The sequence below is a fragment of the Callorhinus ursinus genome, unplaced genomic scaffold, assembly GCF_003265705.2.
Source record: "Callorhinus ursinus isolate GAN/ISIS: 27379988/994484 unplaced genomic scaffold, GSC_fseal_2.0 scaffold8, whole genome shotgun sequence".
Lineage (NCBI taxonomy): Eukaryota > Metazoa > Chordata > Mammalia > Carnivora > Otariidae > Callorhinus > Callorhinus ursinus.
This window is the reverse complement of record NW_027397070.1, coordinates 52,250,125-52,262,972: the sequence shown is the minus strand read 5'-3', so window position 1 is coordinate 52,262,972 and position 12,848 is coordinate 52,250,125. Positions and strand designations below refer to the sequence as shown.

The 12,848-nt window shown below is 40.0% G+C and overlaps 1 protein-coding gene across 3 annotated transcripts in view; it reads right to left on the bottom strand.

The window, feature by feature from the left end:
- Positions 1–6,068: 6,068 nt before the first annotated feature.
- The window catches only part of TSHR (thyroid stimulating hormone receptor), a 174,319-nt gene continuing 167,539 nt past the window's right edge, over positions 6,069–12,848 (bottom strand). For all 3 annotated transcript variants that reach the window (XM_025870463.2, XM_073895677.1, XM_073895676.1), the window contains 2 exons: positions 11,037–11,225; positions 6,069–9,440 (listed from right to left, as the gene is read on the bottom strand). In XM_025870463.2, coding sequence (XP_025726248.1) covers positions 8,027–9,440; positions 11,037–11,225 — 1,603 coding nt within the window. In that variant the 3' untranslated portion in view covers positions 6,069–8,026. The remainder of the gene's footprint in view (positions 9,441–11,036; positions 11,226–12,848) is intronic.

Here is a 12,848-nt window from a genome sequence, read left to right as displayed (position 1 = left end):
TGGGGGAGAAGTGGAGTCAAGAAGAGGTTTTTTTAACATAGGAAAAACAATGTCATGTTTACATGCTGATGGGGATAACAATGGAGGAGGAAAATCCAAAGTATGATAACTTTATTATTTTACAATACCTCAAAGAGGAAACTCTGTACTCCATTTACTAGAACATAGACATCCTTGTCCATAATTATACAAGGTAAATAATATACAGAGATAATAAAAATAATTTAATTTGAATAACTAGCTGTAAAAAGGTTTTGATTTTTAACTGACAATTTTGTTTGCCACCTTAGAATTTCGAAGGACTTTTTCTCTGGGGATAAACTGTGTGACCCAATTCTGTTGAAGAAGCTGAGCTGATACCTTAATTTTCCTCTTTATTAAATTTTCCTATAATAGAGGCATTTGATATCATTCCACTGACCTTAAAGCTATCATCATTAGCCTTATTTAGCAGTAATTTTATTATCAACAAGGTCGATGATGATTTTTCCCTTGAAAAATATTTCTGGGGCACCTGGGTGGCTCAGTCATTAAGCGTCTGCCTTCGGCTCAGGTCATGATCCCAGGGTCCTGGGATCGAGCCCCACATCGGGCTCCATGCTCAGCAGGAAGCCTGCTTCTCCCTCTCCCACTCTCCCTGCTTGTGTTCCCTCTCTTGCTGTGTCTCTCTCTGTCAAATAAATAAATAAATAAAAATCTTAAAAAAATATTTCTGTATGTTAAGGCTAATACCAACTTGTACACTTTGTCCTCCCTTTCTTAGTTAATTCAGAGCAAGCACAATCAGAGGAAATACAGGGGACTAGGAAATAAATCAGTTGTTGTCAACTTCCATGTTCCCATTTAACACTTAGTTGGCAATTCTCAGAAAGCTTTGTAATTGGAAAGCCAAAGTCATAGAAATAGTTATAAGGTTTTAGCAGAGATATTTCAAAGAAGTTTCCAAACCTGTCATCAGACCAACATTAGATAATCTACTGGTTTTCCAGCGTGCTGGTGTCTCCCTAAACTCAGACTTGGAATAAACAAGTTGAGTTTTGTCTTTCAATTAATTATTGTTTAATTTAGGATATCTTTTAATACATTAGACAAAACTGAGGATTGTCTTAGGAACGTTTGAGACGGTTTACTTAATAAAACCTTAAAGCAAATAGGTGGATTAGATGCTTCTGGACATTTTTTCCAAACATTGATTTTTTTGATGGTTGTTGTTAGTATATTAAAAAGTTAAAGAATCTTTCTCTGAAAATGGTGGACAATACTACACAATTTCTGAGGCAGCCATGAAAGTATGAAATCATTAGCCCCTGCATTTCCTTTTCAGCTAACTGGGACAGACAATAAGAAGCACCAGCCATAGGTTTTATTTTTGTTCTATATAATTACCATCTCTAATCCTGAACCATTCAACCATTCCTACTCCTTTACTCTGTACTGTTGCTATTACCAGCTTATGATGATTCTTGAAAAGTTTCTGAGTATATCCCAGATGACACATCAACCATCAGGGGCCCCTTCCCCTATTTAATCATGGCATGAGGGGCCTAGAAGTGGTATTTTTAGGTCTCAGGGATAGAATAGAATGAGTGGTTGGAGAGAGGGTATTGAGACCAGGATAGATGGAAGAGTTGGTGTAGGTTGAAGGTCTTCCAGATGGTAGATAGAGTGTGGCTGCAGGGTGAGTGGGTTTAGAGAGAATTCATGAGGACCATATAGCTTGGATGGTCAGTTAAAGAAGCAGAAGAAAATACTTCAACTTCCTTCAGTTATTGCTCCCACTAGTGGCTCAACTTGGATGTCTGGGAAGATCAGAGAGTGCCAGAGGTGTGTGCTCACTTTTTCCCTTTCTCCAAAGCCGGCCCACAGATGGTGAAAACAGGCATGATGTCAGGCAGCTCCTTTTTCATCTGGACCATGGCATCGATTGGGCAGGGTATTTCATTTCTCCAACATTTGGTGAAGCTATTAATACTTTCCCTAGTTCTTTTTCTGTCAGAATGCTTAAGGAACACTTGGAGAAATCAGAGAAATATCTGAGAGCAAATAGAGTGAAGTGGTCCTATTTGTTATTAATAACAAATCCTCGGAGTCCCATATTCCCACAGATCCACAAATCTAGTCTGACAATATCTAAATTTGTCCTCTCTAATACCAGGAGCCTCTTTCACGTGATGTCCAGAGAACCGAGGTGTAATATAGTAAAATTTAAACCTGGGACTTGCTAAAAAGAAACAGGGACGATACAGTTTTGTTTTTCTCAAACTTTGAGAAAAGTTTAAGTTTCTACTTAATATGGCCCTTGCTGAGAAACTTGAAGAGCCTCCTAGAGAACTGAGGTTCTTTCAGACTTTTTTGAACTCTGGGGTTAGCCCTTCAGATTCAGATGTAGTAAAAGAAAATGGAGTCATGGGAATAAGTTATAAATAGGCTTTTGTCAAAATACCTCCTGCCTGAGGGGCAGATCTGTAGTGCTATTTTCGATTGTAAATTTCCTAATGATTAGAATCCTATGTTTAAATCCTATTATGGTGAATTATTAATACATTATTACATGGTTTCCTTATGCCTGACCTATTTCTATAGTGCGTTGTGATTCTCCTACCCCCAAGGAACCATGTTGTCATTTAAGACTGAGAGGCACACGACTGACATACAATTAGACTTTTTTATTGTGTGCTGTCAAACAGCAATTGCCATCAACTTCCCAATCCCCTCCATCTAAAATACATCAATAAATGAAATAAATTATTCCTAAATATTCCCCAAGTAGATCCCCAAATTATACTAAATGGGTGATAGAATCCAAGTTGTTTACACAATCTTGATTACTCTACTTTGTTTAAAGCTTTACTTTTTACTTACTAAATTCATATGACAGATAATAAGTAGTTGCTTACTTTTCCTGCAGCAACTTAAACAGCAAGCATTTATAGGAAATGAAAATTCTGATTTAATATGATTAGGCTGTCCAATAGAATAAATCATAAGGGGGTTTACTTTTCTTAGTTTTTAGCTTGCCAGAAATAGCTACCAAATAGGCACTTTATGACTCACTGGCTTAGATTTATCACATCCTAAAAATCTAAATTTTGTAATGGCTAGATTATTGCTCAAGTCACTTTCAGTGTGATATCTGCCTCCCTCTCTGATAATTCTAAAGACATATTAACTCAACTATCTGATGAAATTGTCCATTATGTACCTTTTTTAAATGCCACATTTTTAATGTTAATTATCTCAAAGCATAATACTATTATAACAATTTCCATTCCACTGTCTTTTTAAAAAATATTTTATTTATTTCTTTGAGAGAGACAGAGATAGTGAGAGAGAGCATGAGCGGGAAGGAAGGGGAGAAGCAGTCTCCCTGCTGAGCAGGGAGCCCTGATGTGGGCTCGATCCCAGGGTACTGGGATCATGACCTGAGCGGAAGGCAGACGCTTAACTGACTGAGCCACCCAGGTGCCCCCCATATCACTGTCTTAAAAAAGTACGCACGTGATAAAAAAAATCAGCAGTACAGAAGAGTACCAATTGAAAATTTTCCATCTGTATTAGTCTGCTTGGGCTACTGTAACAAAATACCACATTGGTGGCCCAAATAACAGAAATTTACTTTCTCAAAGTTCTGAATCTAGAAGTCCAAGATTCAAGTGCCTACAGATTTAGTTTCTGGTGTGGGCTCTCTTCAATGGCCACTCTCTGGCTGTGGACCTTTGTGAGTTTTTGTGACCTTTTCTCTGTGAGTGCATGAGAACGAAAGAGATCTCTGGTGGCTTTTTCTCATAAGGACTCAGTCCCACCCTTATGACCTCATTTAATCTTAATTATCTCCATAAAGGCTGGGCATCCAAATACAGGCACACTGGGGGTTAGGGCGGGAGACACAATTCGGTGTATAACACCCCTCAAGCCCTAGTCTCAATCTCCAGAGAAAACCACTTTTGGTCAATTTTTTATTTTAATTCTTCTGGTGGTTATTTTCATAATTCTGTTACATACTGAAGTACTTTTTTTAGGGTATAGATATTTAGACAATATAACTTTTAGCTGACTATAATAAAGAATAAGAAATCAGTTGACAGCGTTATCTGCTAACTCCCAGCTTTAAAAAAATTTTTGCTAGTATTAATTTTAACTTTTTCAATTGGTTGACTTTATAACCTTAAAAAACAGACCTCTATTCCTTTTTTTAAAAAAAGATTTATTTATTTATTGTAGAGAAAGAGAGAGAGAGAGAGAGCACGCACAGAGGGAGGGGCAGAGGGAGAGGGAGAGAGAAATGTCCTATTTGTTCAATTTGGTCTTTTTTGGTGTGCTATTGATGTGCAGTTCATTTTCCTCAAATGTCTGGTAATTCTCCTGGTTCACTTATTTATTTATTTATTTATTTATTTATTTATTTATTTATTTATTTATTTAAGATTTTATTTATTTATCTGACAGAGAGAGACACAGCGAGAGAGAGAACACAAGCAGGGGGAGTGGGAGAGGGAGAAGCAGGCTTCCCGCCGAGCAGGGAGCCCGATGCGGGGCTGGATCCCAGGACCCTGGGATCATGACCTGAGCCAAAGGCAGATGCTTAACGACTGAGCCACCCAGGCGCCCCTCACTTATATTTTTGAATGAAAGATAAGGATGGTTAATGTCAGGTTAATAGTGTATATATATTTTCCCTAAGATGCCTTTCCCTGACTGTGGGGCTGATGGTGATGCCTGAGTCGATGTCCAGGCTTCGTTTTATGATGCGAAGGCAGAAGTAGGCAAGTGGGCTGGGTCTGCCCCTGCCCCAGACCAGCAGCTTGGCCCCATCTACACTGATCACTGATTTCCTTTAAGATCACTTTCTTGATTTCAGCCTGGGGCAAACACTGAACTTGTCAGTTGTTCTAACTGATGTAGTGAGAGGTGATGGGGGGGGCCGCCACGTGAGACAGATTTGCAATTCATTACTCTAGTTAGCCCCTCAGTCCTGTGACTTTCAGGCTCTGGGACCCTGCAGGGAAGAATACATCCCTCCACATCTGCGGCCTTATCCAGTCACTGTGTTCCAGCCGCTGCCTTCTCCACTCTGTTATCCATCAGCTCCAGGCCACAGACTCTCCATCTTTCAGAAAGCCACCAGACTGCGGTCTGTTGTTGGTGTCACTCCTGTTCACAGTATGGCTTTGGCTTGGTCCCATTTTATACTCTTTCATGGTCAATTTCAGTGGAATTTGAAAGAAGAAGGTTGGTGGGTGCCAGGACTCAGTTCATCCCTCTGAGCTGGAATTTTTCTGTCTTTTAAAACAGAATGCATTACTACCTGGTTTTTCTTGGCCCCTTAGTATTCAGGGTAAAAATCACTATGTTGTGTTACGATACATTTCCCTCCAAAGGCTCCAAGCAGTTAAGAGTATTTCTTCTCAAACTGTTATTGTTTTGAATTCTTGTGATTATAGTTTTCATTTTTTGCCCTCACTTTTGCCTTATTGCCACTCTCACAGTGCTGCTCTGAATTACACTCTTTTCTTCTAATTGGCTATTTCTGATATAAAGTAGATTATCCATAAGGCAGGAATCAGTAAAGTTTGAGGGTGTTTTGAGAGACACTCCTTTGGGCAACCTGTATAAACTTTAGGGCATGAATTTTTGTGATATCTATTGTGATTGGCTTAAGGCCCTTTATCCTTAATGATTTGGGTCTGTCTTCAGATAATTGAAAGCTGCTAGATAAATTTAACTCTGACCAAGTATTATAGATTTATCATCTTCATTAGAGCACTATTTAAATTCCTAATGTCAATACTAATCATATTTTTTCTCTTAGCTATCACTGCCAGTCAATGGATCATAATTCAACTAATCATGAGTAAGTTTTTCACATAAAGACCATTTATAATCAAGATACAATTTTATACTTAAGTTATCAATAGTCAACAATTTATTTACTAATATGAATTCAGTAGCAAATTTGCCAATTGTTTTTTTCCTGTCTTGAGTTGTAACACAGATAAAGGTGACCCTAAAAGAAGCCCACAAATTAGAAAAGCATTACTATCAGACTCAGCACAATCATTTCATAGGAAGAAAATTTATTTCATGTTTGAATGCAAATTTTAGTAATAAAATTGTGTTGAAGTTACTTTTCTAGGACTGTTTCCAAAGTGTTATTTCAACTACTCAAGATAAAACACATTATTTATCAGGATGTACTATTTCAAAAGGTCACAGGTGAGAAACACATGTCAAAAGGTAACACAACTGTTTAGTTTCATTAGTTACAAGTGAATTGGTAGATAAGTCATGATTTCAACTGTGTATAATATTTCTATGAAGATGTCCAAGTCTCAGTGATAATCAGAAATGGGTATTGCTATGGGGAGATCCTAGGGGAGTCAGGGGGACCATCTCTGGGGGCCCATTGGGCCCACTAACCCTACTCCACAGACTTAACACAACAAAAGCTTCGAATTCCTTGGTGTGCTTCGTGAGCACTGAGAAGCAAATCCATCTCTGGTTGGGATGAAATTAAGGGACTGTTTTGACAGAAAATCTGGAGAGTTCGTCTATGGATAAAGATTGATCCTAACCATTTTAAGTAAGGGAGCACTGTTGGGGAATAGAAATTATGTCTGATGATCAACAGGTTGGAAAGAGCTAGTAGTGTCAGAGAGAAGAAACTTCTCTTGATAACTTTAGTATTGCTTTCCTTGAGTGTTTGATAGCTTTAGTACCTACTGTGGGTTGGAAACAAATAAGTAAAGAAACAAATCCCTGAAGACAAGTTAAATGTTTTCGAGTGAATCTTCATAGTGAAGTAGTAATTGTAGTAACTCTGAATAACCAGAATTTGCAAAACCACATTTTAATCTCTTATATGAATACCAATCTCTTTTTGGCCTGATAATTGTAGCTGTGTAGATCTAGTAATTCAATGAGTGATTCAGATCCAGCTCAATATGGTTGAGACATCATAACCAGAAAATAAGCAAAGAAGAAATTTCCTGGGTCATATGTCTAGGCTCCAAAGAGAAAAAGATGGCGGTCCTACAAGATAGGAAAAACAGATTCTTCTTTCTTAGTGCTTTACTTTTTGGTCATGGAAACATGTTTTAAGGGAAAGGGATATACATAGAGTTTTAAAACTGGAAGAGGCCATCAAGCTCTTTCATTTCTAGACTTAGAAGTGGCCCCGTGATTTGCCCAAGGGCCAACAGTTACCTTGTGTCCAGCCTGCTTTATTAATCAATGGGTGATTTAGTGTGCTCTGCTCATAATTCCCACTTGCTGCTACTTAGATATCGTTCTAGAGTTCATGTCTTTTCTGCTAAGAGACCAGCCAAGAAGAACAATTCTTAGTTCGCTCAGCCACATAAGCTGAAATCTTGCCAGTTTTTTTTTTCCAGGCAACACATAATAGTGGGGTCACATCAGGTAGATCCTTGTGAAGAGATGATTAATAGTTTCAGAGTCTGAAAAAAACAACTCAAAGCTAAGCCTTTCCCCTCCTTCACCTCATAATAGCTGCTCCATGCATGTATCCTGTTCGACTTTTCAGTTTTGAGGAATTCACATTGTCTTTGGTTGTATCCAGGAACATGAAGGGGGACCACGCCAACATGGGGCTAATTTTATATTGTGGTCACCAGCTAAGTTAATAGCATTTGCCATTTGCTGAATCTTTATAGTATGAAACGCTATCTACAAGTGAGAAGCTCAGTGTTGATCTGGTTCAGTTGATCTCTGTTGAGCATCTTACACAATGTTGTCACTGTGGTTAGCGTCAAGCAAGTTTTCTTTAGAAAGTGTCAGTTATTTTGATATCACCTGGGATTCAGACGTGCTGGTAACCTCTCTTCCTTCTGGGAGGTAATGATTAGGTGGCAATGCTATCCCCTCTCCAAAGATGAACTTTTGCCCCATGAAACATCACCTGCACAAGGGTTAGGTCAGCTGTCTTGTGTATGTAATGGGTTTGGAATACATGTTCAAGAAACCAGCCTTTTAAAAGTCCCCCTACCACTGTGAGTAGTGTAGGGTCAGCTTACAAAACTGTTTGGTTATACTCTTTTGGGATTTGGCCCTGCTTATTTGGGGTTAGGTGGGAGTTTTCAAGCAGTTCATAGTCATCCTGCATGTTGGGGAGACTTTGCCTCATGTCCCGGGTAACCTTTTGGACCTGAATGCCAGTGCTGTTCTTTGGAGAAACCCTCTGGCCCCGGTATGCCTGGGCCTGGCGTTTACAGATGCCAAACTTGCTAAGCAGGATAAATACATCCCTCTGAAAGGCCTTCGTGAAAATAGCATAGAGAAATGGATTGGCACAGGAGTTAAGTGGATAGAAGAGAACCAGCAAGATTTTGGAGTTGGTAACGGTGATGAGAGGCTTGTTCATCAGTGCTGACAAAGCATAGAATGAGATTGGGGCCATGCACATGAAGTCAGTGAAGATCAACACAGCCATCCTTTTGGCAATTTTGGTGTCTTTGTCCCCTGGGTTGTACTGGGGATTTCGGACTGTGATGTAGATCTTCACGTAACAGGAGCAGACAATGATAAAGGCAACTATGTTGAGCAATAGAACAAGGATAATATATGCCAGGGCAAGAGGTGTCTCAGTGTCCATGGGCAGGCAGATGCTGACCTTGGCATAGCTGCTTATTCCCACCAAAGGGAGCAGGGCAAGCAGGAAGCAGCAAACCCAGCCCCCAAACATGATGGCATATGCATGCCTGAGGCGGATTTTCCGGTCCAGGCGCATGGCGAAGGTAATGGCATACCAGCGCTCCAGGGTGATGACTGTCAGTGTATACACTGACAATTCACTGGCAAAGACAGTGAAGAAACCAGCTGTGTTGCACCCAGGGCCTGTCTGCCAGTCAATGGCATGGTTGTAGTACTCAGAATGAGTGTAGAGGTCTACGGAGGCGATGAGGAGCAGATACATCCCCATGCAGAAATCTGCAAAGGCCAAGTTGCACATGAGAAAGCGTGGGACAGTGAGTTTGTAGTGGCTGGTGAGGAGGATGATCAGGACAAAGACATTGCCCAGGAGAGCCAGCAGACTAACAAACCACACCACGATTCTCAGGAACTTGTAGCCCATTATGTCTTCACAGGGATTGAACTCATCTGACTTGGGAGTACACACCATGTCTTCATTGCCCCCGCACACAGTGTAGTCATAATGGCTATCAAAGGCCTGTAGGGTCTCTTCCTGTGGGTTTTTTAGCTCCTGGCCAAAACCAAGGATCTCATCTTCTTGTTCTTCAAAGAAGACATAATAATGAGAGTTGCTGTGGGTATCCTGGAACTTGAAGTTGTCCTTGTACCCAGCATGGCTGTCACCCAGATACTCCTCGTACTCCTGGTCAAAGGGGCCATTCAAAACACTCACAGATTTTCTCTGACGTAGGCTCCGAATACTGCTCTCATTACACATTAAGGACTCAAGGATTCTGCAAGGCAACAGAAATAAGTCACTGCTTGCTGAAAACCCCTAACAGTTCCCATAACACTCAGCAAAGTGTATGGAATACTTACTATGATCTACATGATTTGACAAGATTTTACGTGATCTAGTCAGGCCTCTTCTCCTACATCATTTCCTGTAGCCCCCCCACCCCACTCAAGTGTCCTTTTCTCAGAAAGCCTTCCCTCATCTCCCTAAATAAATTGTCCTACCTTATGTTTATTTCTTTTATAGTAATATCTGATATCTTCTTATTTGCTTGCTTATTTTCTGACTTCCCCTACTAGAATGTAAACAAAATGCGAGAGGGCTCTTGTCCGACCTAGTCATTGCTATGGGATAGGACAGTGCCAAGCACATAGTAGGTGCTCAGTAAATATTTATCGAACAAATAAATGGATGCTATCATGCAGGCATACTCATGGAAGTGAGATTTAGTTTTCACTAGCCCACCGTACTGAAATCACAAAGGATTTTTTGTTGACTTATCTGTTGTGCTCTGATTAAAATGCCCAGTGGACTACCTATTCCAACCTGTCTGGGGGTTAATGAGAAATCTGGGCCCTGCCCTTGAAGGCCACTCTAGCCTCCCACCCGTCCCTGGTCCTTTCCTAGCCAGGGCCACATGGCGTCAGTATCAAGCCTGCTATCGCCACCCCCATACCCGATGTCTGGCTTTTGGCAGGTGTTAGGCCCATACTGGACTTTGCACAGCCATTCCGCTTTCCCTTTTGCTTCTGCCCCACAACTAGATTTCAGTTTATTTCTGACTGCAAATATGAGTCAGCCAGTAGATATTGATTAGACACTGAGAAGAAGTGAATAAATGAGAAATGAAGGTGGTGTTAGGACAACGGGATTACACGAGACACAAGGGGGGAATAAAGCAGAGTAAAAGTGTAGGTGAAGACAAGATGCAGAGAAAGCATGGAGAGAAGAAGTCTGTCCCTCCCTTGCAGCTTGCAAGGGTAATAAAATAATTCACAACACAGCTGATATTTATTGAGAATTTAAAATATTCCAGGTCATTGCAATAGGTATTTTCTATTCAGTTTCTCATTTAATCTTCTCAAAACCTCTGTGAATGATAGCATTACAATCTCCATTCACAGAGGCTCAGGGAAGTCAAGTAAGTAGGCTGGAATAACACAACTAGAAAATGGCAGACCTTGGGTACAAAGCCAGCTGAGTCCAAAGCCCACACACAGGTAACCAGTAAGCTGTGACCTTTGCAAAGTCTTAATTGCTTGTGTTGCTAAATTTGTCCTCATAGTTGTGTCATCTAATATGTGTTGCAGGACCTAATATGTGTTGAATCTGGAGACTAGGAATCACGTAGTATAATCTCTGCAAGATTCTACATGACCTCCACACCTCCCTGCTGTGATCCGGAGACGTCAGTCTTCTCATCCGCAGTCACTTTGAGTCTGCAGGGGCATTGTGTCCTATGGAGTTCATGTTTCTTATGGATGCTTCAGCTCTTTCCACCTGGCTTTCAAACCACAAACCTTCCCCAAACCCAGAAATTACTTAAAATTCTACCAACACCTCTTGTCGCTTATTCCAGACACCTGCCATTTACCCTCTGATTTTCTTCTGATTCTTAAAAGCACAGCAGTGGCTCGGATAAGAAAGGTCAGCCCGTGTGAGGTGAAGGAAACTCAAGGAAAGTGGAAGCTTCTTTAGAGTCCACGTGTTTCTTGCTATCAATTCCTTCAGGTGCTCTAGGCCTTTGGATGGCAGGGCAGTGACGCTGGTGTAAGAGACGTCCCTGGAAAGGAGAGAACACAGAGCTGGTGAGCAGCCAGAGCCTTCTACTTCTTGACCAGAAGGTCAAGCGGGCCTGAGATTAATAGGGGCTTGCTCCTTTCTGCTCTTGAACATAGACTCAGTTCTTTAGATACTGCCACTGGTCTAAGGAGAGATATTTGGCTTCTCAGTTGATATGTTACCAGGGACTCCCCATTTTTATTACTTAGAATTCCAGTATACATCGATAGAAATAACAGCAGACATTTTATTTTATTCATTGCAATAAATGCAAACTCTTGGAATCAGAGACAGATATCAATTTTACTCCAGACAATTACACCATATAACTACTAAAGGGTCTCCAGAGGCAAAAGAAATATATTTGAATAGGCTTAAAGGGGACTGAATTGCTCTCAGTCTCTTTGGGGACTAGGGATTTGGGATTAATAAGCTGTTCACTGATATGGACCAAAACTGGTATCATGGAACTCTTCTAATGATGCAGAATTTTGGAGTCATACCAGTTACATGGTGAATTCATGACTGAGAAGAAACTCCCAGAGTTTCTTTAGAAGGCTATATATGTATTTCATGGAAAGAAAACACCAGTATGTATATTAATAATTTAAGATTATTTAGATTAATAATCTGAGAAGTGAGATTCAAGATACTTCCAAAAACAATGAGGAGGGTGGTGAAGCTGGGGACATAGACATTAGTGTTAGTTACTAAGGTAGAATTAATTCACATTGCAGTGTGACATTTCCTGTTCTTTTCTCAGTCCCAGGGAGTCCAGGTTATTATATGTCTTGCTCCATCATTTTTACTTGCATTGAATAATAGCTTGAATAAAACCATGAATATTTAACCTAATATCTCTCATTTTATATTTTATAAATTAAAATATTCACTAAATATTCTTATATTTTATATATTTTATAATGTTTTATTATTTTTTAAAAGATTTTATTTATTTTAGGGGGGAGGGGCAAAGGGAGAGAGAGAGAGAAGCAGACTCCTTGCTGAGCATGGAGCCCAGTGACAATGCAGGCCTTGATCTCACCACCCTGAGGTCATGACCTGAGCCGAAATCAAGAGTCCGATGCTTAACTGACTGTAAAAAATCACATTTTTAAAATAATTACATTTAAAAATGTTTAATATAATTAGTAGTATCTTATTAGCAAGAAAACACCAATATTTCCAGCTTCTTCCTTTATATCATTGTAATTTGACTTAGCTGGGATTTACATTCTCAGGGTTCAAGGCTGCTAGAATTTGCTAGTCATTTTTTATAAACATGAAGCTCTCACAGTCACCCCATTCTTACTACAGTGATTCTCAGGGAAGGGTGTCACATTTGCTAGTCTGTTTTGTATGTACTTTAAAAATTCTATAATTTAGCATTTCCCCAACTTGCCTGGTGGGAAGAATTACCCTTGGTGCTTATTACTATGTGAACCCAGGTGATTTTTTAATATTAAGCAAGTATGTTTGGGAAACTGGCATAAATGAACAACTTTGCTGTATTTGCTGAGACCTGAGGGAGTTTGGAGCCAGCCATAAATGCAGTTGGGAAGTAAATGAAGCTAAATGTTGCTCTCCTGCCTCCTCTGTCCTTTTGATGCAGCATTTTCTCTTT